The 27,740-nt window shown below is 46.2% G+C and overlaps 1 protein-coding gene across 1 annotated transcript; it reads left to right on the top strand.

Moving 5' to 3' along the window:
• Positions 1-71: 71 nt before the first annotated feature.
• LOC118158204 (alpha-2-macroglobulin-like protein 1) lies at positions 72-27,734 on the top strand. Its single transcript, XM_035312835.1, has 36 exons — positions 72-322; positions 2,062-2,248; positions 2,578-2,740; positions 3,536-3,588; positions 3,885-3,905; positions 5,065-5,218; positions 5,670-5,754; positions 6,297-6,417; positions 7,259-7,376; positions 8,442-8,551; positions 8,884-9,051; positions 10,302-10,526; positions 10,658-10,721; positions 11,236-11,381; positions 11,525-11,674; positions 12,500-12,694; positions 13,161-13,245; positions 13,854-14,007; positions 15,034-15,262; positions 15,535-15,658; positions 15,822-15,943; positions 16,372-16,423; positions 18,412-18,495; positions 18,919-19,095; positions 19,420-19,501; positions 20,150-20,306; positions 21,173-21,247; positions 21,443-21,614; positions 22,038-22,252; positions 22,494-22,709; positions 23,435-23,550; positions 24,230-24,320; positions 24,625-24,693; positions 25,905-26,007; positions 26,720-26,761; positions 27,558-27,734. Exons 1-35 carry the CDS (start codon positions 105-107, stop codon positions 26,758-26,760), a joined length of 4,542 nt encoding a protein of 1,513 aa, XP_035168726.1. The 5' UTR covers positions 72-104; the 3' UTR covers position 26,761; positions 27,558-27,734.
• The last annotated feature ends 6 nt before the right edge of the window (positions 27,735-27,740 follow it).

Genomic DNA, 27,740 nt, shown 5'->3' on the forward strand with positions numbered 1-27,740 from the left:
AACACTGTCTCCACCCCTTCCACCCGCCCACATCCCAGCCCCAGCCATGCACAGCATGATTTCCACCTTCTTGGTTTTGAAGCCAAGACAGGCTTTCGAAAGAGATGGGCACCCTGTCAGATCAAGAGCTGCATAGTCATTCATCTCTGGATGAGGGGGAGAGGGAAGAAAGAAAGCAGCAGAAACAGGGGCAAAGGGGGGACGGAGGAGAGGCTCACCTTCCCATGAAGGGATTCAACTTGCATTCAGCTATGTGGAGCATCACTCTCCTGTGGGGCAGCATCCTTCTCCTGCCTAGCGCGGCTGGAACGTCTGCAGTGATGTAAGAACCTCAGCTGCTTCGCATACGCGCACTGGTCTGGGGGGAGATCTTGGGGGGTGGCAGTGTTTCCAAAGAGGACAGAAGAAGTTTCTCATTTTTCATATGCCCAAGGTTTTACCTGGTCTTCATGCATCCTCCCCACCATGCTACCCCTACTACTTGGCTCTCCCTCTGGTGCCTATGTTGTAGACAAGATATTTCTGCAAGGACTCAGGTCATACCAAACCGACAGCTTTCTGCATGTGTTTAATTCTGACCTGCCAACAACTCGTGTCCTACTGTGTTCCAGACTTTGCTTTTCTCCCCAGTCAGAAGTTGCCATTTAAACCTTTAGTAGACAAAGCTGGGTGCCTTTACAAACTGGGCAAATGTGAGTCCAAGGTATCTAATACGGATGATTTTGCAAAGCAGTGCGTTGATTCTGCCTTAGCTGGCCGTGTGCTCCCTATGGTAGATGTAACAGTATGAAATATGTCACTGGGTCTTAGCTGAGTTTTCTCAAGCCACGTGTGGTGTGGAATGCACAAGCCTAGTTTTAAAAGCCTGTTCTAGTGGGAGTACAACCTTGGACATACTCTGTAGGCTGATACAGCTTCCAATCAAACATGGCTTTACTGCTGCTTGTTTCCTGCTGTTGCCTTCAGCATGAAGCTTTCCTTGATGGTAATACTGCTGGCTTCAGCAGGCAGTCTGCTGTCACACCTGCACATCAATGTTTTTTTGTAGCTTCATCAGAAAGTAATCCAGCCTGGCTCTAGGGATCTTTGAAAAACAGCCTCAGAGAGGCTGTGTGATACTTTCATAGCTCAGAAGGCATGGGAAGAATCAGCAGAAAGATGTGAGAAAATGTTCTGGATTAGAGAGTGCACTGAGGGACCATCAGGAGCAAGTGAGGTTTGGGAAGTTCAAGGAGTTAGCCTTTAGTGCACACTGCATCCTTTGGCACAGTGGCAGGCAGGAGGTACTGTGAGTCGTCCTAAGAAGGAAAATCAAAATGTTATCATCTCCCCTAATATTAGCAGCAGACAGGCTGCTCAAGGCAGCTTGACAGCACTCAATTGTGAAAGCATTCCCAGCTCCTGGCCAACAGGACTTTGACTCTCTCTTGCTATGGTTATGAGCTCCAGCTGAGAACTGCCAGCAGTTCACGTCTGTGACCATCACCATACCCCTGCTGTTCTGATCTTTCAAGACCTTGCACTCCTGTTGCTGCAAAACATGCTGATGTCTAAGTCCAGGGGCAGTAAACAGTAGTAAGAGTTTTCAGACCTCCTTGAATGTTGGTGTTTCTTTGGTCCTAACTGCTGCAATGCCATTTAAGGTGAAATAAAACAATATGGACAGGTTGTTGGCGCTACCCATGGACACAGCTATGATAGTAGCCAAAGATGTGAGATCTGGAACGAGAGTGAGGGTGGGTGTGTGAGGGGCTAAAGAAAATGTGTTTATGAGATGCTCTGTCTGGGACATGAGGCCAGTACACTGGGTCTCATACAACTACTGGCAGTGACTGTCTCTTTCTGTAGGTGTATGCAGCAAGTACTGTAGCCTCAGTGGTAATGCCTACATTACCAATAGATGAGAAGTGTGATCTGGTCCCACCAGGATTTTGACAGTGGAATGAAGCAACCAGAAGTCTTGCTAAGAAGTACCCAAATCCCACAGTCAAAACCCATCTCATCAGAAAATCAATTTCATCTGGGTTATTTATTTATTTATCTATTTATTTACTTTTAAAGAAATTATGCTGTGGCAATACCATCTCAGCTCTACCACCCCTTCTCAGAGACAGTGTGCCTCCAGCTCAGCAGAAAAGAAGCAGTCCCAATCCATGTGACAGTAACGCTGCAAAGCAAAGCTGGGAATGAGACTCTGATCACACAGGCCATCTCTCAGCTCATCTTCTTCCATTGCACAAGCTTCCAGGTGAGGAGGATATTTTCAAGGATTGTGAGTAGGGTGGCTATTTCATGAATTCTGCTCTTGCTGGACTGGAGAGCCAGTTAACTGTGTCATCCCACAGGCCTCTCCTCATGAGGCTCTGTATCTTCTGCTTCAGCCTATACAGGTTCTTCCTGCTGTTGAGCCCCACTGATATTTTACTCTTCTAGAAAGCACTCTGAAAAGTACTGTGATATCTTTCAGGGCAAGAAGAACTGGAGCAATAAAAAATCAGTATAAAAATCATTATTGCAGAAGACTGGGGATCCATGTATCAGATTCAGCTTCAGTTATGGTTACAATTATGCCTGCAGGTCCCTCCCCCTGTTGGACAGCCAGAGGAAGTAGCTTTTGTTGAGATCACAGTCTTGGGAGCCAATTCAGAGTTTCAGAAGAAACAGAAAGTCCTAATCAAGCATGCAGAGAAGAAGACTTTAATCCAGACAGACAAACCCGTGTACAAACCCGGACAGACTGGTATGGTTGTAATGCCTTGCGTTGTGAGAGGAGGGGCAGTCCTCAGCCCACAAATACAGGGTAGCCTCCAGCTCCCGGGGTGGGGCCTGCACCGCCACCATCTCCCTTCGAGGCTGTTCCTGCTTTGAGGGATTTGGGGATACCTCTGCCACGTGTTGGCTTGGCATGGCGTGTTTTTAGCATTACTAGTCATACTTGGACAGCATGCCAGTGTGAACAGGGCTTTTGTGTTTTGGCAGAGGCATGAGAAAAGGCCCACACAGCACTGCACTGTGTTGTATTCATAACTGCTCCAGTCAGACGTGGTCTGTGACTGCCCTAAAGCCTTCTCTCCCTCACAGACTTCCTCGGAAGAGGACCATGGTGCTGCAGGCCCCCCATTAACACAATTCAGATCACCTCAGTGCAAAGCTGTTTTCCCCACTATCTCTCCACCTGCTGCTGGTATTGACCTTCACGACAGGCAAGACTGAGGGCTTCAATGCAGGTCCAATGTCCATAAAAAAATGCTGTTTCTCACCAGTGCAATCAGCCTTCCCAGAAACCCCACACTGTCCCTCCTACCATTTTTATTTATTTATTTATTTTTTAGCAGGCTGCCAGCTCAGAACAGGTCTTTGAACTTAGGCACTAGCTTCTGCCCATACCCTTTCAATGTAGCACATTGGCACATCCATACCTATTAACAGACTTTCATTTGGAATCATAGAATCATTAAGGTTGGAAAAGACCTTCAAGGTCCAGCCATCACCCTACCACCACTATCACCAGTCCTGTTTTTCTTTTGCTCTATAGTCAAGTTGCGAATCGTAACCTTGGATCAGAACTTCATTGCCAGCAATGAAACAGTAAGTCAAGAGGGGAGAAAACAGTATGTCTGAAAATGCTATGTGTTGCCTCCATGTTTTTTGGATCAGTGTTTGGCCCTGCTAGGTGGACAGATAGTTTCCGTCTTGGTTTTAGTGCTTACAAACAGCACTGGGCAATGCTGATACTGCTAATGATGCTGGGTCACAGGCAGTCCCGGGGTGTTGCTTAGGGAAGGCTCATGGATGTTTGGGAGACAAAAATGCTGAGGAGGGGAGAGGGGCATGAGAGGTGGCTTTCCTGAAAATGTCCTACCACTGTGATTTTCTTCCCACAGCACCGCCTAGTGGAACTGAAGGTAAAAAAAATTGTTGAAAGTGGCGATCTCTTCACCCCTTGGGGAGGACAAAGGTTTGGAGATGACTGGGGGGAGGATACAGATGCAGAAAGCCAAATACCTCAGAATGAATAAGAACAGCACTTGAATTCTTGCCCTTCCTTTAGTGTCTACACAAGTGTGGCAGTGCAGCATTATGATACCAGTCTCATAAGGGTTCCTGCAGTGCCAGTGAGAATCAGTTAGCTGTCCAGCCAACTTTTCTGGAGTGGTCAGAGTACTTTTAGTCCCTCTAGCCTGTGAATAGTCCCTCTAGCCTGTGAATTGAAAGTTTATCAAAATATAACATCTTTTTCAGAAGATTTTTATATTTAACATACAGAAAATAGAAGTTAGATCAGTTAGTGTTGTGGCTACACAGCTTCCTAAAAGAGCCAAGCTTCCTAAAGCAGCTCTCAGGATACTGACCTTACAATCTGCTAGTCTTAATATGAAAGATAAAATATGAACTACAATCACCCAAGCTGAGGGAAAGATGCCCAAAAGCAGTGTGTTTGTAGTAACCCATACAGAAAGGTCCCAGTTCCAAACAGTAACAGACAGTTGTGGGCCAACCATGACTATCAATAAAGCCTCAAAAAGACCTTACAGCTCCACAGCCACTGCTCAGCATCACAGGTCTTTAAATCCTGCTTTCTGTTAGGGACCTCATGGTGCCTTGTATGGTGTCCTGAACTTATTTCCCCAGACTTTCCCAGGGATTCAAGCTATCACACTCCCCAGTGATCACTCCAGTAGATCATGCCTTAGGCAGCACATGCTGTCAGGATTGACCACTTTCACTGTGACCTCAGGGATATGCCAGCTCAGATCACCACAGGAGCATTTGAGAGGAACCACCTCTATCTCTTAGTGAGAAAGGCAAGCAGCAAACCACAGTTTTGTAGCAGCCAGTGAGATGGTAGAGAGCAATAACACAACAGAATGACTTTGTCAATGAGACAGGGAGAAAGGCCCTATGTTCTTTAAGCTGTGACTCACCTGAGCACCACAGCTGTGTCATAGGTCTGCGATCTCACGATGACTATGTGCACTCAAGCCATGCTGTGATAGCACAGGTATCCTGGAAGTGTCTCTTTTTGCACCTGGAAATAACCATTCTCTATGACTGCCTACACAGGACCCCAAAAGGAACCGAATTGCACAGTGGCTGAATGTTACCCCTGTGGGAGGCATTGTGGATCTGTCCTTCCCTCTGGCTGCAGAAGCACCAGCTGGAGAGTATACCATCAAAACGCCTGACCGCACACATACCTTCAGGGTGGAAGAGTATGGTAAGGATCTAGGGAGCTCACAGCAACAGAGAAAAATGCATTCCCTCCAGATTCCCAACCTCTCGCAGGGCTGAATTGGCCTTGCAGCTCTGAACAGCTGTGCTAGTTGCGCTATTTGTGCTAGCACCTGAAATGTCCCACCACGTGCTACTAGGTGTAATCACTGACTTTCACTCAGACCCACTGGCTTTCTCCTTCCACATCTCTTGAGGAGGGACTGAGGCACTGTCATGCAACTGTGCTCTGTGAAGTGGACTAAAGCTGTCTACTCACACCACACTCTTTCAGCCAGGCTGCTGTTGCATTCCTACCAGGCCTTGTGCCAGTCCTGTCAGGGACAGGAAACAAAAGGAGAGACTGTCTGTGAACAACCATCTGGGGAGGTTCTGGACATCTGGGACAAACAAGCTCTCTCTCCTTACTGCAGTATATTTCTCTTGCTTTCTCACAGTTCTGCCCAAGTTCAGTGTCTCCATCCAGATGCCTCAGGTGGTCACCATCTTGGAGGAGACCTTCCATCTCCATATTTGTGGCATGTGAGCTGACTTACCTTGACAGAAGCTGCATTCTTACTGTTTTGGAAACTGAGCAGCTATCAGTAACCAAGTGCAAAATGATCTCTGCCAACTGCCCCCCTCCCTGATGTCTGGTACACTGACATCCTCTGCTAAGGAATTCTCCTGGACTCTCACCTTTCTCCGTATTCTCTCTCGCTACTTATTTATCTGTGAGTTTGAAAGTAAGACAGTGGATCTCCTCAGTGGGACACGTGCCGTACAGTACCTCTGCTGCATTGATTAGTGCCAGTGGGGAGGGAATAATGACTCAGACTTATTGCCAGCACAATGTCTGCTAGCACTGTCTAGTGGGATTAACATAAACTTAGAGAGGAGAATTCACCCACCACTGCCTTCTGCCTTAATCTGATTAAGTCTTTGTAAACTCTTGGCTTATGATCCATAAAGATATTTCAAGCTGCTGGGCTGTATGGCTGCAAACCACAGGCTAAAGCAGATATTATTTGTCTTGAGTCAGTGTTTCTGTGCATATGTGTAAGCCCTCTCTACTGTTTTGCCAGGTACACATACGGAAAACCAGTTCAAGGTAGTGTGAAGGCTGTGGTGTGCCGTAAACATATCCAGTATAAAAGGAAGTCTCCCAAAGCCAAGCGTAGTATTTGTAAGGACTACACTGGCAAGGTGAGCACATGGGCCATCCACTACTCCTGAAAAAGAGAAGAACAGGAGCAAAGAGAAGGAATAATGCTAACATAAAATGTGGGGTGGGGATCAGCTGTTGAAGCAGCATGTTCTTCAGTCCAGTCAAGGATGATGGGCTAATGTTCTTAATTCCCCTGTGAAACAGTCTTAACCCATCTCAGTAATTTATCTAAATGCACTTTGATGTACTCAAAGGAAGGAGCATTTGTAGACAAGCTAACTGCTGCAGGTTTACCTACAAGCCAGGTATTGTGACAGGACCATAAAAAGAGAGATCCTGTCCACATCAGTTTACTTCTGCTGGATACCTTTTAGCAACAGTTTTTCATCTGATGTAAAGAAAGATGTATATACTGTTTCCCAGAAACAGCTGTTTTGGAAAGACAGATTAACTCTTATGTATAAGCAAACAATTGCAGTTCAGGATAAGCTTTACTCATTCATCTTTGGGGTTGAATAAATGTATCTATATTTGTTTACATGATTTTAAATAACCCAGCATATATATATTAAAGATAAATCCTGATGGAGCAGAAAACATCATGTTTCAAGGAGAAATGGCAACTAATGTTTCCTACTGGCATCTGAATGACTGCGTAAAGAGTGTAAAGCATGTTTCACACACACATGCTTGTGAACCAGGATCTCCTATTCCTCAGTGCTCCAGAAAGAAGACGGTTCATGCCAGTATGGGCAGTGCTCCTTTATCTCAAGTGTCCTAGTCACGTAATTTAGACTTCTGGGCCTTGGGTTTAATCTGCACAACAGAAATGATTAGTGCATTCATAATCAATTAACAGATTCAATTTCACACCTTCAGACAAACGAGGACGGCTGTTTTACCACTGAGGTGCACGTTAAGACCTACCACCAGAAGCGTACTGACAATTACGATTTCAACCTGGAAGCTGTCGCTGCATTGAAAGAAAGTGGAACAGGTAGCAAAAACAAAAAACACAATTCCACACTTTATGGAAGGTCTTTTTATTTACACTCTTACAATATGCTTTCCTTTGGGCTTTCACCTACAAGACTCCCTGTGTCTTGCACACAGGGGAAAAAAATGGAACTTTCTACACTGGTTTCCAGGGGGCAGGTGTTCAGAGGGTTGTCTTTCCTGGAAGCAGTACAGCAGCATGGGGCACACCACTGAGGTCTAAGTCAAACAGGCAATGTGAGTTCTTCCAGCTACCAGATAGTCTTTACCAGTATGCTTGCCCCTCTAGAAACTGGTCTGGCTGTTCCAGCTCTGACAGTCACCTTGGTTTATCAGAGATGGACTAGAGCTGCTCCTCTTCTGGTTACAGCAGAAATGTGGACCAGACACTTTTTTTTTTTTTTTTTTTTAGAAAATAAAAAAATAAAATAGGAAAGTCCTTTGGAATTAGGAGGGGCTTAGAGCAACCAGTGATAACCTGAGCCCTGACTGTGCACCATTAATAAATGGCATCTTGCCAGATTTATCTCAACATCCTGGGCAGGGATATGAAGCTATTTGCCCAGAGCTAAATAGCCTATCCTGGAAGGTGTCCTCTCTTCCAAAATGTTACAAGCCATTCCTTACAAGAAAATGTTTCCCAGCCCCCTGCTGAAAGCAGTAATACTCACCAAGCAATGACAGTGATTTCAGTTGGGCACCACATGACAAGACAGCAGACCTTAAAATAAGTTGTGTAGTCAAGGGGAAATGCTGCCTTATAGCGACTCTGCTATGAGCATGGAAGGAGAATGAAAGTGGATAATTGGGAGTGGAACAATTTTAAACCAAGTCAGAAAGAGCATTTGGGTCTGGCAGAAACCCCCTGGTGGGCCTCTGTCTTTCCAGCAGCTCACAATGTAGGAGACACTATTAAAAAATAATGTGTTAAATGACTCCTGAAGCTAAATGGAGAAACTACAGTTCCCCACAAGTGATATTCCAACGTTTAATTCCATCCATTCAATCCTTCTGCCTTTGCTCAGACACATAGTACTCACTTGTGTGCATCTCCTGTCTTTCTTAGGAGTGGAGTTGAACACCACTGAAAACTGCAAAGTCACTTTTGGTATCACAACTCTTCAGTTCTGGGGGACAAGCTACTACTATCAGCAAGGAGCTCCCTACTATGGAAATGTAAGTGAACAGAGCAAAAACGTGGAATGTTCAGACTGAGGGCATGGCAGACACAGAAATAATGAGTCCCCTTGCTCTGAGTTGTCCAAAGCTGCCACAAATCTATCCCAGTCTCTCCTTTGATGTCTCCACCAAGAGATAATCCAAAGGTGTGACCACAGAATAGGTACAAAGCTTTGCCAGGTGGGGTGGCTTCTGCATAAATGGGGAGGCATTGGAGGAGCTAGGGGGCCACACTGAGAAACCCTTTGCAGAGAAGGGAACTGTCTTCTACTGTGAGGCAGATTTTCAGTCCCAAGGCCTCCAATTTTCTGTTTTCTGCATTGTTGCAGCTGGAACTCAAAAGTGGCAATGGGACCCACCTGAAGAACAAAAAGGTGATCCTTACAGTGTCCTATGGTAGCATGAAGCAGACCAAGACCTACTTCACAGACGACGCTGGGATGGCCTCTTTCATCTTAGAGACTTCAGCATGGAACAGCAGTGAAGTCAGACTGCAGGTTAAGGCCAATGAACACATTGGATTTGTCTAGCACTAAGCAATGCATCCCTCAGATCCATAGTCGATGTCATTGTCTCTGTATAGCCAGGGAGGTGGAAGTGCGGAGCAGTGAAATGACAGATCTAGGGCAAGAGAAATAGTCCTTGGCAGAGCCAGCATTCTGATGCTACACACAGTCCCTGAGCAGTCAGGAGACATGATGACAGACAGGTTTGGGGACAGAGGCTGTGTGATGTTGTGACTGAGGTCTAACCACATAGCACCTGTGGTTGAGGTGGATGGGGCTCTGTGAGACTGGGCAGGGACAGAAAACAGAGGAAGGACTCCTATGTGGCATGGAATTGGAAGTTAAGAAAGGAACCAGGAGAGAAGCATCTGAAAATACACATAGAGAAGAAAAAATGAGTGACTGGTTCGCTGTGTATCACCCTCATAGCATAAGAACTAGAATATAAGAATCTTGGATATAAGAGGAAGAAAACTTAGGAAAGAAGGAAAGCTAATAAGGAACCAGTTGCTGCAAGCCAATCTGGATCAAAACAGGTAACCAGGATGGAAGGAGCAGAGTGGGAGCTAAAGATGGCTGCCAGGTATAGGGAAATGACAGAGAAAAGTTCTCTGTCTGCTTTCCCATGAACAAGGAAGACTCGTCTGCTTCTAGGGGTAGGTTTCTAATACCTGCCATATCTACACTTCCAGGTCAAGGCATGTCTTTCCTTTTCATCATATTTTATATAGTACCTTATATGAAGGATCTTGACCTGGCTGGAAGCCTGAAAGATGTTAACATCATAGTCTCAGTACAGATAAATCATAGTTTAGGCATGAACAAGGCTCTTGATCTTCAGTTGTCCCCTGCCATCCCTACAGAATGGATCAGGGAAATTGCTAAAAGAAATATGGTGTGTGAGTGGAATAACACTGAACAGTGAAATACATTATCAGGGCAGATCCATGTTGATACTTCCCCCACATGTACCATACAAACGTGAAGGGTTCAGTGGTTTGATCCAGGGACTATTAAGCCACTCTGCATAACTGAGTGATTTGGCCTGCTCTAGGGTTAGCAGAAGCGTCCTCCTTGCCTCCTTCTGTACTTTTATTTCTCCTTCCTTCAGGTCAGTATAGCGGTGCTTTCAACACCTTTCTGTGGGAAGGTTCGGGGCTGCTGTCCCATCAGTCACAGTTATGGCCTGGGGAGATGGGTAAGAAATCTTTGAAGACTGAGTCACCTTTTCTATGCCACAGGCAAAGACCCTGCCAGAGGAATTCAGCAGTCAGAACATGAGGGTGTCTTATGGTACTGCATCCCTCACACTGAGGGCCTTCTACTCCTCCAGCCATAGCTCTGTGAGGATCCAACCAGTGCAGGCAGCTCTTCCCTGTGGAGATGTGCAGCAGGTCACCGTGAATTATCGTATCCTGGCCACTGAGCTGGGGGACAGGTCTGCTGGAGCAGAGTTCTACCACCTGGTGAGTGCAGGGCAGCACAGGCAACGAGATCAGCTTTGCAATGGGTCTGTGTTGGCACAGGGCCCTTTGCTGGCCCAGAGACACAGAGTAGTGGTACTTATCAGCCCACTGCTCTGTACATTCCCTTTTAGGTTTTGGCCAGAGGATCCCTTGTGCATCATGGCCAAACAAGAGTACTTCTGGATCCACCACTAGGTAAGAGTGTCTAAATACCAAGAACAGTTTAAGGACCCAACAGGAAAGCCTACATGGGCAAGGATGGAGAAATCTGAGACCAACAGGAAACAAAAAAGCTGGCAAAATAATTCAAGTGGAATGGCAAATATGCTATCTCTCTCCTGCCTTCTAATTTCCTTTTTTTTTTCCTCTGATCAAATGAAGAAATTGTCAGAAGTTAGCTGCCAAGCAGGAATTATCAGAGGCCTCCAAAAGAAAACTCAGAGAATCTGTTTGCCACACTCCAGTGGAAAGTCATTTCTCATGCAAGCATGCAGTGTTGCAAGATCTCTCATGATATAATATCAGTGCTACAAAATGGCACTAACTTACAGCTTGGCCTAGCTGTGGCCTCCCCAGAAGCAAGACAGAATAGCTTTTCATCCAAGTAACTGTACAGAAGTATTGCAGAGGATGACCATTTACTGCCATAATCCTTACAGACAGACCTCCTTGCCTCTTCCTATACTGCTGTTTCTCCTTCTTCCCTCAGGTCAGTATAGTGGTACTTTCAATATCAGTCTTCCCATTGACATCATTTCACCCATGGCTATGCTCTTTGTTTACACTGCCTTCCCTGAGGGTCAAGTGGCAGCTGACAGCTTCAGCCTGAAAGTCTCCAAGTGCTTCAGGAACCACGTACGTAACGCACAAAACATAAGGGGGTCATAGGCTAGAGGGTAGCCAATTAACTAAAAACCGTCAATAAACAACCAGCAGAACCCAGTAGTCACAGACTCCTCTTTCAATGTCTTCTGTCCCTCTTTCTTCTTCCATTTCAGGTGAAGCTTGGCTTTTCAGACACAGTGGCTCTTCCAGGATCAGCTGTCCATCTCCATTTGCAGGCTGCACCACGCTCCCTATGTAGCATCCGTGCTGTAGACCAGAGTGTACTTTTGCTAAGGCCAGAGGCTGAGCTATCCAGGGCTAATGTGAGTTTAAGGCTGAGCCCTGCTGATATTGGAGAGATGCCTTTTGAATATCTAATTACAGTCACTGGGTAATCAGGCACAGTGGATATATCAACAGGTATTTAAATGGGGACAGGACATGGCTTCATGAGAAAAAAAAAAATGAAGGCAAACATCAATCATCAGCCAAAATTACCAGTTTCTGTGGATGCATCTAATAGAATAACCCACCAACATGCCCAAGTACAAACTAATGACACATTCTTGACAAACTTAGTGTACTTTGCAGTAGTGGCAACCAGATGTCTAGGGACTTCCATCTCCTGAACCACCCCATGACAGCACTCCAAAAGAAGAGTTACATTAGAAGATTGCCCAGTGTGTTATAGGCTCCATAACTTTGTTCCAACTCACACAAACTGGACAGTCCTTCAGTTCACAGACTAGACTGGAAATGGTGCTTTGGCAGTGGAAGGGTCTCATTTCTCACCTAGGCCTGGGATGCATTATGTCTGAGGACACTTGAGCTGCAACTTGACACTGTCTTGGCGAATACAGGATGTGCCCTCAGTCAAAGAAGCCTTTTAAGGATTCTTCCTGGCCTCCTTACTGTTTGCATTAAACTCTCAGGTGAAAATTATGAGCCACGACTATGCGCCTGTGCCCCAGAGGGGTTTGTGTTAATGTTTGTTCTACATATCTGAAACTTGCAGAGGCTTTCCGTGAAGGTAGAAAACCTTTGGGGATGGATTTTTGTGGCAGGCAGGATCCAAGCTCTGCCTCCATCACAGAGAATTTTGCCTACCTCTCAAACTAACCTGCAATGTTTTCATTCTCTGTCTGCAGGTGTACAATATGTTCAGTTATCCTCAAGAGCACCCCAGTATCCTCACAGACTCGTACAGTGACTACTGTACTGTCCACAAGAGTTCAGGAACCATCAGTTCTCTGACCACGCTTCCACCAACAACTACATCACCCTTTATGTACGACAGATATTCTTACGCGGTGTCCCAGCCAGATGTCTATGAACTTCTGAGGGTAAATTTAATTTCTGTAAACCCTGAAACACCAGATCTGTGCCCTTTTGTATCCCGGGTCAGCCCAGAGCAGCTTCACAGACTGTTCTTCCTGTAAACACAGCAACTTCAGGTTCTGGATTTGCCAAGCTTTTGAAGTAAGAGATTTCTGACATCCCATGCTCCAAGCTTTATAAATTCCCCTTGATCAGGCACATCCGTAGAAGCTGGCTCCCCACTTATCCAAGACTCTAGGCCCTCAGACTTTATAGTGGTTGGAAGGAAAGGGAAGAGTCAGAGGAAATAGGAGGTTGGATCTGGGCTTTGTGAGCAGGATGGATCCACATTCTCCCTGTTTAAATTCTCAAGTCAGTCAGAGGTGTAACAACACAGGGTGGTTGATATGTTGGGAGGGGGGGCAGAGACAAACCCCAGACATACCACTCCCTCCACTGAAATCTGACTTTTCTTCCCCTTCTTTCCCCCAGAATTCAGGTCTAACATTTTTAACCAGCCTTAAAATCAAGTCTCCAATCGAGTGCCGCACCCAGACCACTTTCTACGACTACATGTGTACATTTTAATTTATCCTGCTTCTTTGGAAATCACGGGTAACATACAGGTTGCACAAGGGCAGCTAAACATGCAGTGTGTTGAGGAACTGGGAAGGGCTTCCAGAGATAAGTGGGATGTTGCACATGAGATGAGAACCACAGGAAGAGGGGAAGGGTCCTGATGTGTCTAGTGCACTGGAGTGGCAGAGGGTTGACTGCATTGGAAGAGTCTACCTGTAAGCTTCTGGCAGACAGGAGGATAATATGGCCAAGGGGGAAAAGATAACTCTCCCAGGAAGAAAGATGTTTGTAAGACTAATAAAGGTCTCACTGTAAACCAGATAATGAGCCAAGATTGGCTCTGGGCAGTATAGTATCTAAGTCTCACAGCAGAGGCTGAGAGATCAGAAGTGTTAGCAGGCAGAGTTCTTCATGTGGGAGCACACATAAGCTGGAATCCACATGCTGAGTAGTCCACTGGAAGAAAGTACTGAAGTAGGTCAAGGGCATCTTGGAGAGGACAAGGGGTATCAGAGTGGGATGGATGGAGAACTGTTTTTCCCAGCTGAATTGTATCCTGATCTCAGCAAAGTACTGTCTTTAAATGAATGCTTGTATTCCCAATAGCTTATGATCATCTGGAAGACTTGGAAGACTTGGATCCAGAACTAGATGTTGCTGTTGAACATGCTGAGTCAGAGCACATTGAGCTGGGCAGCAAGGCAGGGCCAGTACGTACCTGGTTTCCTGAGACGTTCATCTGGAGTCTGGTCCCCATCAAGTGAGTAATTATGGGCTGTGGCCCCACACAGACTTCCTGTCAGCCACAGCAGACAGAGAATGGGCAGGAACAGAGCCAAGGCATTACCACTTTCCATGCCCCATAAAGAAAAGGGGAGTGTGAAGAACTGGATAAGGAGTTCTGTACAGTTCCTAGATCTTGAGATTTTCCAAGTGACCCTGAGGAACTTAAAATCACAGCCTCTGGCAGGATGGAAGGGGCCTCCTGAGGTCTGGAGCTCATCATCCTGTGCAAGGCAGATGAGGTTGCTGTAGTCAAGTTCTGAGTGTCTCCAAGGATGGAGACACAAACTCCTTGGGCTTCTGTTCTGGTGTTTGACTATTCTCATGGCATTTTTCTTCTTGTTTCAAGTCAGAATTTCCCATGTTCCAGTTTGTGTTTGTTACTTCTCACTGTATCAATATGCACCTCATAAGAGATTGGCTCCATTGTCTCTACACCTTTGCATTAGGTAGCTGTAGAAAGCAGTATGATTTTATGCTAGCCTTTCCCTTTAAATGTTGAAACCCCTGGTTCTTTCAACCTCTTATGGACGTGAAGGGCTGGGACATGAAATGTCCCAGCTCCCTGATCATCTTGATAGCCCTCCGCTGTTCTCATGCAAGTGTATCAGTCTTTATTATACCACAGGACAAAAATGGGACACAGTATTCCAGATGTGGCCCCACAAGTGAGAAATATAGGGTAAAAATAACTTCCCCTCAGCCCAGTAACTGCAGTCTTCTTAATATAGTCTGGAGGTAGATGACCTTCATTGCTGTAAGAGCAAATGAGATTACTCACACTCTGTTTTTCATGCACCAGGATGCCCAGCTGAGGATGTCCTCTATCCTATTATCCAGATCATTAATAAAGCCATTAAGTAATGTTGGTCCCAGTATAAATCCTTGAGGGATGCCACAGGCAAACAGTCACCAGTTGAATTTTGTGTCACTGTTCACCATCCTTTGACCACGATGGTCAAGTGAGGGATAAGGTTTACCTCTTCTGCTGTTTTCTCCTCAGTGATTCAGGGTCCGCTGAGTTACCTGTCACAGTACCTGACAGTATCACAGACTGGAGTGCCATGACTTTCTGCACATCAGAGACCCATGGGTTGGGAATCTCAGAGACAGCCAGCCTGCGGAGCTTCAAGCCCTTCTTTGTGGAACCTATCTTGCCCTACTCCATCTTCCAGGGAGAGTCATTTCCCCTGACTGTCAAAGTTTTCAATTACCTGAAGCAGTGCATGGTGGTGAGTGGCTCCCTCCAGGATTGGTGTTGGGCAAGGGACTGTATGGTAACCATACTTTACTGACTGAGGCCCTCTTCAGAAATCACATACCTCCATCTCTGTCCAGGTTATCCTTCCCCATAATCTCAACACTGTAGGGTTGAGATGTCCATGGGCCCACAGGTATTGCAACAGTGCCATTATCAAACTCACCCTGGGTCTAACTGACATTTGGATCAAGGAGCTGAAAATAGCAGCTCTGTAACATGAACTCCCTTTTGTTTCACCTCTAGCTCCAGCTAAGCCTAATGAACTCCAGTGATTTTGAATTTGTGCATGCAAATGTCAGGTTCACCGTTTGTCTGTGTCCCAATTCAGCAAAGACATTTTTCTGGGATGTGAAAGCTACTAAGCTAGGTAAGAGGAGGACAAGGGAGGGGCAGGGTTTCAAGCAGGAATGGAACTGGTCTGGAAGGGAGAGTGACCTGTTATGGGAACCATAAATGAGCAGCCTTAGGCTGAACAAACTGAAATGTAGGCACTGGTGTGCCACCTGGCATCTTAAACTTTTGTTCTCTAGGGAAGGTGAATTTCACTGTCACTGCAGAGGTGATTGATCAGAAAGGTGTTTGCACTGAGAGTACAGCTGTTGTGCCAGAGTCTGGAGGGAAGGACACAGTGGTTAAGCACCTGCTGGTGAAGGTCAGTGTGCTTCAGGTTCCTGGTGGGATCAGAACTGGGTCAGACTCAATACAGCCTGGTGGGGTGGGTCTAGGAAGGAAAATCCCACTTGTCTGTTAGCACATTTCTCAATGAGGCTAGTCAAGGAGAGGTTCTAACAGTAGGTTGTGTAGTGATGAGACCTGAATACCACCAGTCTGGATATGCTTGGTAGGACAGAGACATCAGAACTGATTGCTAGCAAGGCAATGTAGGCAGAGGCCATTCAACAGCTAAAAAACCTGCTTCCCAGCAAAACTTCATCAGCAACATGCATATCACTGCTGTCTTTTTAAGGCCCCTTGCAAAGCCCATGAGGATGGAAGTCTTGCAGGAAGGTGGGGTGCTATGCAGCTGATATCTCAGATTATTGCTCTATCTTCCACACTGACTAGCCTTTTCCCCACCAGGCAGAGGGGCTGCTGGAAGAAAAGACCCACACCTCGCTCCTGTGCCCTAAAGGTAGGTGCAGATACCAGAGATAGAATCATAGAACATCCCGAGTTAGAAGGGACCCACAAGGATCATCCAGTCCAACTCCTGGCACCACACAGGGCTACCTCAAATTTTAGAGCATGTGACCAAGTGCACAGTCCAATCGCTTCTTAAATTCAGACAGGCTCAGTGCAGTGAGTACTTCTCTGGAGAGCCTGTTCCAGTGTGCAACCATCCCTCTCTGTGAAGAGCCTCTTCCTGATGTCTAGCCTGAACCTCCCCTGCTGCAGCTTGACACCATTCCCATGGGTCCTATCACTGGTGATTAAGGAGAATAGATCAGCACCTGCCCCTCCGCCGCCCCCCCCTTGTGAGGAAGCTGTAGAGTGCAATGAGGTCCCCCCTCAGCCTCCTCTTCTCCAGGCTGAGCAGGCGCAGTGACCTCAGCCACTCCTCATACATCTTCCCCTCTAGGCCCTTCACCATCTTCATCACCCTCTTCTGGACACTCTCCAACAGTTTAATGTCCTTTTTGTACTGTGGTGCCCAGGACTGCACACAGTACTCAAGGTGAGGCTGTACCAGTGCAGAGTAGAGCAGGACAAATCACTTCCCTCAACCGACTAGCAATGGCGTGCTTGATGCATCCCAGGATACGGCTGGCCCTCCTGGCTGCCAGGGCACACGGCTGACTCATATTCTACTTGCTGTCAACCACGACCCCCAGATCCCTCTCTGCAGGGCTGCTCTCCACTATCTTGTCACCCAGTCTGTACATATAGCCAGGGTTGCCCCATTCCAGGTGCAGAACCTGGCATTTGCTCTTGTTAAACTTCATACAGTTAGTGATTTCCCAGCTCTCTAATCTGTCCAGATTTCTCTGCAAGGCCTTTCCATCCTCAGCCAAGTCCACAACTCCTCCCAGTTTGGTGTCATCAGCAAATTTGCTCAAAACACCTTCTAGTCCTACATCCAAATCATTTATAAAAACATTGAAGAGGACTAGCCCTAAAATGGAGCCTTGAGGGACCCCACTAGTGACCATCTGCCAGCCTGATATGGTGCCACTTGCCACAATCATTTGACCCCTGCCCATCAGCCAATTGTTCACCCATCATATGATGTTTTTGTCTAGCTGTATGCTAGGCATTTTGTCCAATAGGATCCTATGGGAAACTGTGTCAATATCTTGCTTTACTCTAAAAGATCCTACTAGTTATTACCTCAAAAAGACAAGCTTACCTCTCTCAACTTGGAAACATATCAGCCCATACACTCTGACCCACCTAAAGAGCCCCACAAGTAGCTGAAAGAAAAACAAAACACTTACTCCAAAGAGCAGCTCAGGCAGAAAGAGCTCTCTGAGGGCACACCTACAGCTTATATACCATTAGGCACACCTGGCACCCAACCTGGGAAAGGGGCAGGGCAAAGCAAAAAAATAGAAGTTAAGCACAATGAGCAGCAGCTATGTTGGTTTTATTTATCTGGCTTAACTCAACAGCATGCACAGCACAGAGAACTGGGTTATTTCTAGAAGCAACAATTCTGTGCTTTTGCTTCAGCTTTGGATATTGAAAGGACAATATGACCAAGTAAGTAACTGAAACTATTTCAGCTGAAATTAGCTCAAACTTTTCTTCACGCTTTCTTTACTCTCACGGTGGTTGAAGGCATTTCTATATTAACTCCCTTAGATTTATAGCTACTGATAGGGACTAGCTTAGAACTGCGGCAGTACAGTGCACGTGAACCAAGGAGACCAAACAGAAGCAGGGTGGTCTGTGAACAAATCCAGGAGTGTCTAGAGGGGCAAGTCAGGGTTTTTGGAACTTTTATGGAGAGGCAAAGCCATTCAGCTCTGCTCGGTCACACAAGCTCTTGGTAGCACAAAGCCTCTGCCTATCTACATGATGAAGTGATTCCAGACTTTCTTACACTATCTCCTGGGGATGCCCATGGCTATGCTATCTCCCTCCTGCCTGTTGCTATGCTGTTGCTTTTGCTGTTTGCAGGAACTTCAGCTTCGGAGACAATCACTTTCACTTTGCCAGAGAACATGGTCCTCGGGACAGAGAGAGCCCACATCTCTTTCTTAGGTGAGATCTAGGGGGGACTTAGAAAGTAAGATTTTTTTTCCCTGCAGGATTCTTTTCTTCTAGTGCTACTTCTGTAGCAGAGTAACAAGAGGAAATATGTACAGGGAGGTGTAATATTGGGTCCCCATTCTTCCAGAGAGTTATCCAGTCTTGGTCTCTCTTATACAAGTGACGCTGGACTAGATGGACTTGTAATTTCACCAAGAAAGATAAATGAGTACCATATCACTATTAGTATAGGGCTGCACCTTTGACCATAGAGCTCTGCATGGCCAGAGCCCTATAGACATTAAAGTCACCCTAGTGTGAACAGAGGTGAACTGAGACCACTCTTAGCAGGTTATCTGGAGAATCAGTGAGCATAGATTTTTTTATATATGCAAGAATATGTAAAGCTTCCAAAGCTGTGGTTCTGTTGTACAGGTGACATTTTGGGGACAGCACTGGACAACATAGATGAGCTCCTCCAGATGTCCAGTGGTTGTGGTGAGCAGAACATGGTTCATTTTGCCCCCAATGTCTTTATCACACGATACCTTCAAGAGACGGGACAACTGACTCCAGAAATCAAACGGAAGGCAACTGGCTATCTGGAAAGTGGTGAGTGGATTTCTGCTCATGCTGAGTTATTAAGCGGGTGATGTTCACTGTGCTAGGTTGTATGGTGGGGATCTCAGGAGAGAGGTGATGCTGAACAGGATTGGTACAGTGTCATTTGTGTAATGCTATAGGAATTATAATGTTGTGAATCAGGCTGCCTTGTCTCAGCTAAAAAAAAGGTTCAAGACACCCTTAAAAGTTCTTTGAGTTCCCCAGAAACAATGCTTTCTATAGTGATCTGCAGACTTATTGTCAGGGCATGTTGTCACCTTGAGCATATGACAGATACAGAACATTTTCACTACCTCCATCCTCTTTCTGCAGGATACCAACGACAACTCTTATATAAACACGCAGATGGCTCATATAGTGCCTTTGGGGAAGGAAGTGAGCCAGGGAACACATGGTAAGCAGAGATGTCCGGGCACAATTGAGGAACAACAGCCCGAGCTGGTCAGGCTCAAGCTGTCCTGGATTTTGGCCTGGGGAACATACGGGTGTATGGAGATATGCAGATATTTCATATAGAAACCACTTCTGAGACTTTTTGGAAGAGCGCCATGAGACAGTGAACTGACCTGAGGTACTGCTGTTTGACTGTTTGTGTTTGGACACACCAACCAAGCCTGCTTTTGAAAACTTGGCTGCAAGCCTTCTTTTTCCCAGTTTTTCCAGTGTGCTTTGTTCCCAGAGAGGATTTGGGAAAGGGGCTGAGTGAGCAGCCTTTATACTTATCAAATATAACTCCTCATGTGTTTAAATCACAGATGTGGACCATGTTGGAATTGGCAGAGGCCCAGGGGAAGCACTGAACTGTCAGTGAATTTTCTATCTCAGACATCCTCTTTCTGCAAATGGATGAATCTGAGCTTGAGTTTCAGTAGCATCTATCTCATGTGCATTGCTTCCAGTTTTCAGTCTGCTCGGAGGCTCTGACATGCTGGCGTTTCTCCAGAGATGAGATAACAGAAGACACAGAGACTCTTGTCTCCTTCTGGAGATGGATATCAGTAACTAATTCAGTCTGATTTTCTTCACCCTTCCTTGATTCTAGGTTGACTGCCCTTGTCCTTAAGACATTCAGCCAAGCACAGAACTTCATCCACATAGATGAGCAGAACATTAAGGATGCTGCCAGTGCCTTGATTAAAAGTCAGACTCCATCTGGCTGCTTCAAGAGTGTGGGGAAACTCTTCAACAATGGTTTGATGGTATGATATACTCTGGTTGTTTGGGTACCTCAGGGCTGCTTCACTTTCTGGCTCAATTTGGGTGCCAGAAATAAATGAGGACTGCTGCAGGACTGCTGCAGGATGGAGGCTCTGGTGTGCTCAAGGTCACCCTTGAGTGACAGCCAGGGTTCTGCTTAGTCATGGTTGTACTTTTTGTTATTCCCTTGGTAAACAGCTTCCTTTCCCATTCTGAACTGCTGTTTCATCCTTCAGTCTGAGTTTCTCCCTGTACAGAGAGAGTTAGAAATGGAGTGAACGGTGATTAATCACAGCTACCTATGTGAGACTCACCTTACCAGGGATGTGCCCTACTCGGTCAGGAACACAGCACTTGTACATGCACAGACACACACACAGCACCATCAAAGCAGAGCCTGCAGCAGTTCAATGCACCAGACCTCAGATAATTACTCCTCCAACTGAAGAGCATGGTACCTTTCATTTCCCCTTGCAAAAGGGGAAATACATTTTATTTTAGTCCTCCACACCCTTGTTGATTGTTCAGGCCCTCAGCTGAGGTGCCATCTCACATCTGGGTTGTGGGAATATCGCTTTCCCCTGGCACTGAAACCTGCTGCTGCAAATTCTTTGCAGGGTAGGGGGAAGGGGAATATGTTCTGTGTTCAGCAGAGGGTAATAAGCTACACAAAGGAGCTTGATGTGCTGTTGTTGAGAAATGGGACCTGCAAGAACAGACACCAGCTCTGGCACTTCTTTAGTGGAGGAATGGGACCAGCACTGTTGTCTCTGCTGGCTTGGAGTTCACTTGGGGCAGAATGCAGTGGAAAACTTCTCCTGCTCTCTTCTCATGGCACCTCTCCTCTTCTGTTTTGTGGTGGCTGCAGGGTGCAGTGGAGGAAGGACTGGGGTTGAGCTCTGCCATTATCACAGCTCTCATACACTCTGGGATACCACGCTCTGTGAGTAACAGCAGAAGGGACATGCCGTGCTGCAGACGGTACAATGGCACCCTGCTTTTGTTCACACAGGAGTGCATTATATGTTTTCTCCCTGTGTGTCCTGTCCCTATTTCCACCCACCCCTGCACATATCAAGGCTGCATTCCTTCCCCATACGCCCTGCTATCAATTGGTGTGCTTTTATTTGCATCCTAGGACCCAGCTGTGCAGAAAGCTCTGAAATGTATAACAGACCTGGTCAATTCTGACAGCAGCAGTTCCAACCTCTACAGCCTGGCACTAGCTGCAAATGCCTTTGCAGTAGCAGGTGATAAGGCACTGAAGCAGAAAATCCTCAAAAGACTGGATAAGGCAGCCATAAGATCAGGTACCAGAGACTGCAGGGCACGAGAGAGGGGTGTTGGCAGGATTGTGTGGAGAACCCAGGGCTGAATCACCAAGAGAATGTGGGGCAGGAGTGGGGAACACTGGCAGAGCTCTGGGGAGAGCCCAAGGCTTGGATAGCCTCTGTTTGCCACATGCTATACCCATACCATGAGACAAACTTGCTCTGTGGATATCACAGTCCTGATCTTCCAGTCATCCAACCAAGGGGAGTGTCATGGATACTGTAGAGCTCCTCCCCAGCTTGGAGGCCTGTTTTTATTGGCAAAAGCAGGATGTGGGGGACAAATAGGAAAATATGTACCCATATCTTGTCCCAGTGCACATCTTTACTCAGTGCCTAGGAACTCCAAGGTCATTAGATACAGCTCCACACTCCATAAGTCTTCCAACGCTCCACCTCTAGATGCCCAAATATTCTGGAGTCAACAGTCCAAACACGAAGAAGATCCCCTACATTGGTATCGGGCTCCATCTGTTGATGTGGAATTGACATCTAGTATCCTCATGGCTCACATTTCAAAGTCAAGCTTGTCTTCAGATGAAATCAGAAAGGCATCCCAGATTGTGTCATGGCTCCTCAAGCAGCAAAACCCTTACGGAGGCTTTGCTTCAACCCAGGTAATCCCCTGGGTCCATTGGCAGTAGAGAACCTGCTGGCTGTCAGCTGTTTTTTTTTTTTTTTTGTTTGTTTTTAAAAAAAAAAAAAAGTGTTGATGAGGGGTGAATATTTATATTCCTCTGAGTTAATCCTGTGCTAACAGACCAAGGGGAAACCTCAGCCAGGGGGGGGAAAGCTAAGGACTGGGCATGCACAGGAAACAGGGATTCTGTTTTGCCCGGTATGTGTCTTTTCCATCAGGACACAGTGGTTGCCTTGGAAGCCCTCGCCTTGTATGCAACCAAGACCTTCAGCAAGGATGGCCCTGACCTTCAGGTTTCTCTCTCCTCTGAGGGCTTCAGTAAAAACATCCGAGTAGACAACACCAATCGCCTCCTGCTGCAGACAGTGGAGCTGCCTGCCATTCCCAGAGATTATACTGTGCGTGTACAGGGCCATGGGTGCCTTTTCCTGCAGGTAATACCAGTCTGGGGCAAAAGGTCTGTCTGGGGGAAAAACATTGAAGATGGGGACCTCTACCTTGCTGTTAAGTGAAGACTGAAAATAGGCTGCTGCAGTGATTTGCAGGAGTGTGGGGCTTCAGAAAAAGATGGAGAGCAACTCTTTGCTAAGACAGATAATAACAGGACAAGGGGGAATGGTTTTAAAATAAAAGAGGGGAGATTTAGAATAGAGATTAGAAGGAAAATCTTCACTCAGAGGGTGGTGAGGCACTAGCACAGGTTGCCCACAGAAGTTGTGGATGCCCCATTCCTGGAGGCGTTCAAGACCAGGTTAGATGAGGCCCTGAGCAACCTGATCTAATGGTGGCATCCCTGCCTATTGCAGGGGGGTTGGAACTAGATGATCTTTGAGGTCCCTTCCAACCCAGGCCATTCTATGATTCTGTGATGATTCTATGATTCAGGGCTGGTAGGAGTAGCTGGAATCCAACAGGGAGGAAACAGCAGTTCCCAAAATGAAGTCAAGATCATCGCCACCCAGTCAGAGCTGTATTTCTTCTCCAAGGAGTGCAGTCACCACCACCAGGAGCAGCACAGTAGCATTACCTTTGCTTCTGCCACATTGTTTTCTGTTATACCAGTGTGAGACAGCAAATGGCAGCAAAACACTCAGATGAGGATACTCACCATCAAAAAAATGCTGTTTTCTACCAACTAGCCTTTTTTATGTCCTGACAGGCAATTCTACGGTACCATGTCCCTCTGCCGAGGAAGGACCTCACCTTTGCTGTGTCTGTGCAGACAGAGTGCACGGCACCCGATGCCACCCAGTTTCCTGTCACCGTTCACGCTCGGTAGGAGACGCTCAGTTGCCCCTCTCCTCCCCTGTGTTAAGAGGCTCCTGGCACTACACCAGTCTCTTGACAGCCAGGATTCCCCTTTATTCATGAGGTCCAAGTGTTAAGATGTCCCTGTTCTTATTACTATGCCACTACTCAGCTGGGTGAAAGGTACAAGGCCATGAAGGGATGAGTTGGGCTGTAGTCCTATCTCGTCATCATGCCAGTCATCACAAATTCTCCCAAGCTCTGTGAGTCTTGCCCCCTTCCAAGATTAGGTCCCAAAACACTAGTGTTGTGAAGGGTCTGTGGGACTGACTGCAGACACTTATTCCAAAGTCTCCCTCCCTCCTAGTTAGCTGTCACGTCACTCTCCTCTGCTTTACCCTTGCCTGACTTGGGACAGAAACTACCAACAGAACAAGAGGAGGATGTGATATTCCCTGCCCTGACTAGAGAAGGAAACTCCAGAAGCCTCCAAAGGAATAAAATTCTCCTAGGCTGAGCATAATTAAAAGATAAATCAGGGGAAGCACAAAAATTTATCATAGTGCAGAAGCAGGTATGCTTACAGGAGGAACACCGGAAGGAAAGGCAGAATCCTCCACCTGAGTCCCAAAGCTGGGCTGGAGTATCTGCGGAGATCATGGCTCAGAAAGTAACATTAGTGCTGTCCCCTGGGTTCCTGCTGCAGCTACACAGGGAACCGTGTGTCCACCAACATGGTCCTGATCCAAGTGGAGCTGCTGTCTGGATACAGCCCTGTGGCATATTCACTGGATGAGGTGAGACCACAAGTTTGTGTCCAGCTGGGATGGGAGTGATGACAGATGTCTGTTGTGCTGGTTTCTACGCAGAACCATCATCATTTCTGTGGGCAGAGAAACATTGTTCTTTTCTTTCTAGTAAATCTTTACACCCAGAGTTTCTTCCAGGCCACACAAAGATCTTCACCTTTTCTTTCTGCTGCCTTTTCCCACCCCAAACACTTTCTTGGCCATATGAACATTTTACCCATGCAAAGATCAAATATCCCTGAATATTTCTGCTTCCCGCTAGAGTTTTTCTGACTTTTTTTTTTTTTTCCAGCTAAAGAAAATGCCCTTAGTGAAGAAAATTGAAAGTGAAGCTGACCGAGTCGTTCTTTATCTGGAGGAAGTGAGTGGAATTTAGATTAATGTCTTCATTAAGAGGACTGTGGGCTGGCAGATAGCTTTTAGCTTACTCATGCATTTTGGCTCCATTAGTATTTTAAGTATTGAGAGCTCCTGTTCTGCGTACCAGCCACATTTGCTGACCTGGAGAAGTATGTGTGTCAGCCTGCAGTATTTCAGCTTTCGAGACTGTGTACGGGGCCACTTAAGTGAAATGAAGCTAACTGATAAGACTACATCTGTTGGCACTGTTCAGAGACTGTTGAAAATCCATACACAGTGTCTGATCAGGACTGGAGAGGCAGGAGGATCCATCCAGTAAATTCAAGCCAGTCTGAATTCTTAGAAAGCCCTTAAGTGGCTTGAATTTAGTAGGGCACATCCTGGATTGCACATGGAGTTTGCCAAGATCGTCCAAAATTAAACGAGGTGGTTGTGTGAGCTGCAGTGCTCTCTCCACAGGCTCGTTAGTCAACAGATTAACAACCACTCCAGGTTTTCTCTAGCTCTATGTACACATAAACAGCAACAGAAACAAGAGCTGGCACGAATTTAAAATTCTGAATTTCCAGGAGCACTTCTGTTCTGTGATTCTTTATCTCCAGCTGTCATTCAGTTGAACCGAGTTATCCTCATAGAAAGCTGGTTATTGTAATGCATTAGACTTGCAGGGGGACTGCTTCTGTTACATCTACAGCACAGAGCAGAAAGTATAGGGAAAGATTTCATCTCAGGCTGCCTGGTAGCACAAGATGGAACTGACCAAATGGCATCTTATGTAACTACCATCATCCAACAGATGTTAATCCACAGCGTGGATATATCTGCTTCATCGTGAGAGTTGTGTGAGGCTACAGAATAAGAGCTGATGCAATAGGACTGCATATAAGCAAGTAGCCACTGAGGCATCATACATGAAGGAGAAGAGCTGGATGGGAATGTGGGATTGGTTGGGAGCACTAACTCTGTATTTATATACCTAATGCACATTGACTCTGTGGACTTGATGTCTTTCATGAATTGAGCTAATTTTGGAGACAAAATGGGGGATGGCCACAGAATGTGAAGTAAAAGGTATTTTTGGGATGGACTAGAAGGCAGAACAGATCTGCTACAGTGGTGATGTCTCCACAGGAGCTTGGGCAAGAGTAGGTGGAAGGGATTGTCTTACACAACTTTGATTCTAGCTGTAATCTTTGCATCTCTTGGTCTTAGCTGACTCGACAGCCTCAGGCCTACACTTTGCTGATGCAGCAGGACATGCAAGTGAAAGATCATAAGCCGGCTAATATCAAGGTTTATGATTACTACATGCCAGGTGAGCTCAGATGCTGCAGAAATCACAGAAATGTCCCACTGGGAGGAACTTTCTGAAGCTGTCTTTCTGAAATTAGACTTTCTGATCTATGACAATACCATTGCTAGCATGTTTATTTAACTGCCCCTTAGAAACTCTCTAGAGATGGACTTACCCTCTTGGGCTTCAAAATGGTGGATTTTTCTTTCTCTGGACTCAGAATTTGCAAGTCTGAAGTTGGCCTGTGGCTCCACTTAAAGTCGAACTCTTCCAGCAAGAAACAAGCAAGAAGCTGGGAGCTATGCTTTTGTACATTCATTTTGTGGGAGGCAACAAAGGAACAGGACTGTAGTCACTGTGGTGAGGGGATGGCTTGGAAGAATGACAGTAATAATTTGTTCCCCATTCCCTGAGATCTTTAGCAGCAGGAAAAGCTGGAAATGTGGCTAGGACTGTTATTACTTGAGAAATTGAAGACTCCATAACTATAACTGACCTGTTTGGAAGTTATGGCTTCAACAGATCACCAGCCCCATAACCTGGGTGAATCCAGGCTAGCTGCGGCACAGAGTCTTTGCTACATGCAAGTGGTTTCATGCCTCATAGCAGAGGGGAGACGTGGGCTGTAAGCTAAGGGAACACCTCTTCCAGAAGCAGAGGCATAATGCTGGGTTGCTTTAGTGAGGTTTTTGGAAAGTGTATCTCACTGGCACTTTTTCCTCTCCTCTTTCAGAAGAAACAACAGTGATCAGCTACAATGCACCCTGCACATGAGGTGAGGCCTGGACACCTTCTCACACCTGTCTTCACAGGCACAGTGCTGAAGAGTTTGGAGAGGGAGGGGGATGCAGTCAAGGGCTCTTGGTCAAGAAACTTCTGACACCACACATTGAGGGTAGGGAACAATTAGCAAGCTTAAGGGTGAATTCCTGTGTCCCAGTGATTAAACTGAGGAAAGGGAGAACTGAATTTGAAGTGGAAAGTTTTGAGGTGACCAGCTCTTAATAAAGTTGAAGGCATGTTTCCTAAAACAAGGGCTGACTGTCCTGAGTCTTACCGCCAGTCCCGGCATTTTTGTATTGAATATACTTAATACAGTTCCTCTTCCTGTTATTTGTCCTGCAATTCCGCAACCCTCCAGCCCTGTCCATGCAACATGCTGTGTCAGCTTTTTTGCAAGACTTGACTTCTTTTCAATGCCAAGCCTTCTGCAGCCTCAGACTGGCTTCCAAGCCATGCCAGGGAACAGGCACCTGTCCCATTCTGCTTCCAGGCTGGGCAAAGGCAATGCTTGAATGCTGAGTGTCTTGTCCTGTTCTAAATTGTGCTGCCCTGCACTGGGATGCCTGCCACTGGCCCCACGTTCTTCGTGAAGATGCTGCTGTAGGCTTTGTACAAACAGCTGAGACCTACTTGTAGGACTGCCAGAGAGAGCTCTGTCCTTGATAGCTTGACAGTCTTGTTTGGTCACGAGGCACAAAAAAAGGACCACTCTTTAGTTCCCAATAGTTAGTTTTAATACTTCGGGAACACAGACTTTTTTTGTCTTTTTTTTTTTTTTGTCTCCACAGGAACAGGGACAGACATTCTCTGCAGTCTCTGTCCATCAGTCCTTTGTCATCCCTGCTAACAGCCACCACATGGAGATGAGAAGCAAAGAGAAAATAATTGAAATTACCTTCTGAGCAGTTAGTTTCCTAAAGGCTAGGACTATGCCAGCTGTCATATTAAAAGTCAGTAGACTAGAAGTGTCT

This window comes from Oxyura jamaicensis, chromosome 1, assembly GCF_011077185.1.
Source record: "Oxyura jamaicensis isolate SHBP4307 breed ruddy duck chromosome 1, BPBGC_Ojam_1.0, whole genome shotgun sequence".
NCBI lineage: Eukaryota > Metazoa > Chordata > Aves > Anseriformes > Anatidae > Oxyura > Oxyura jamaicensis.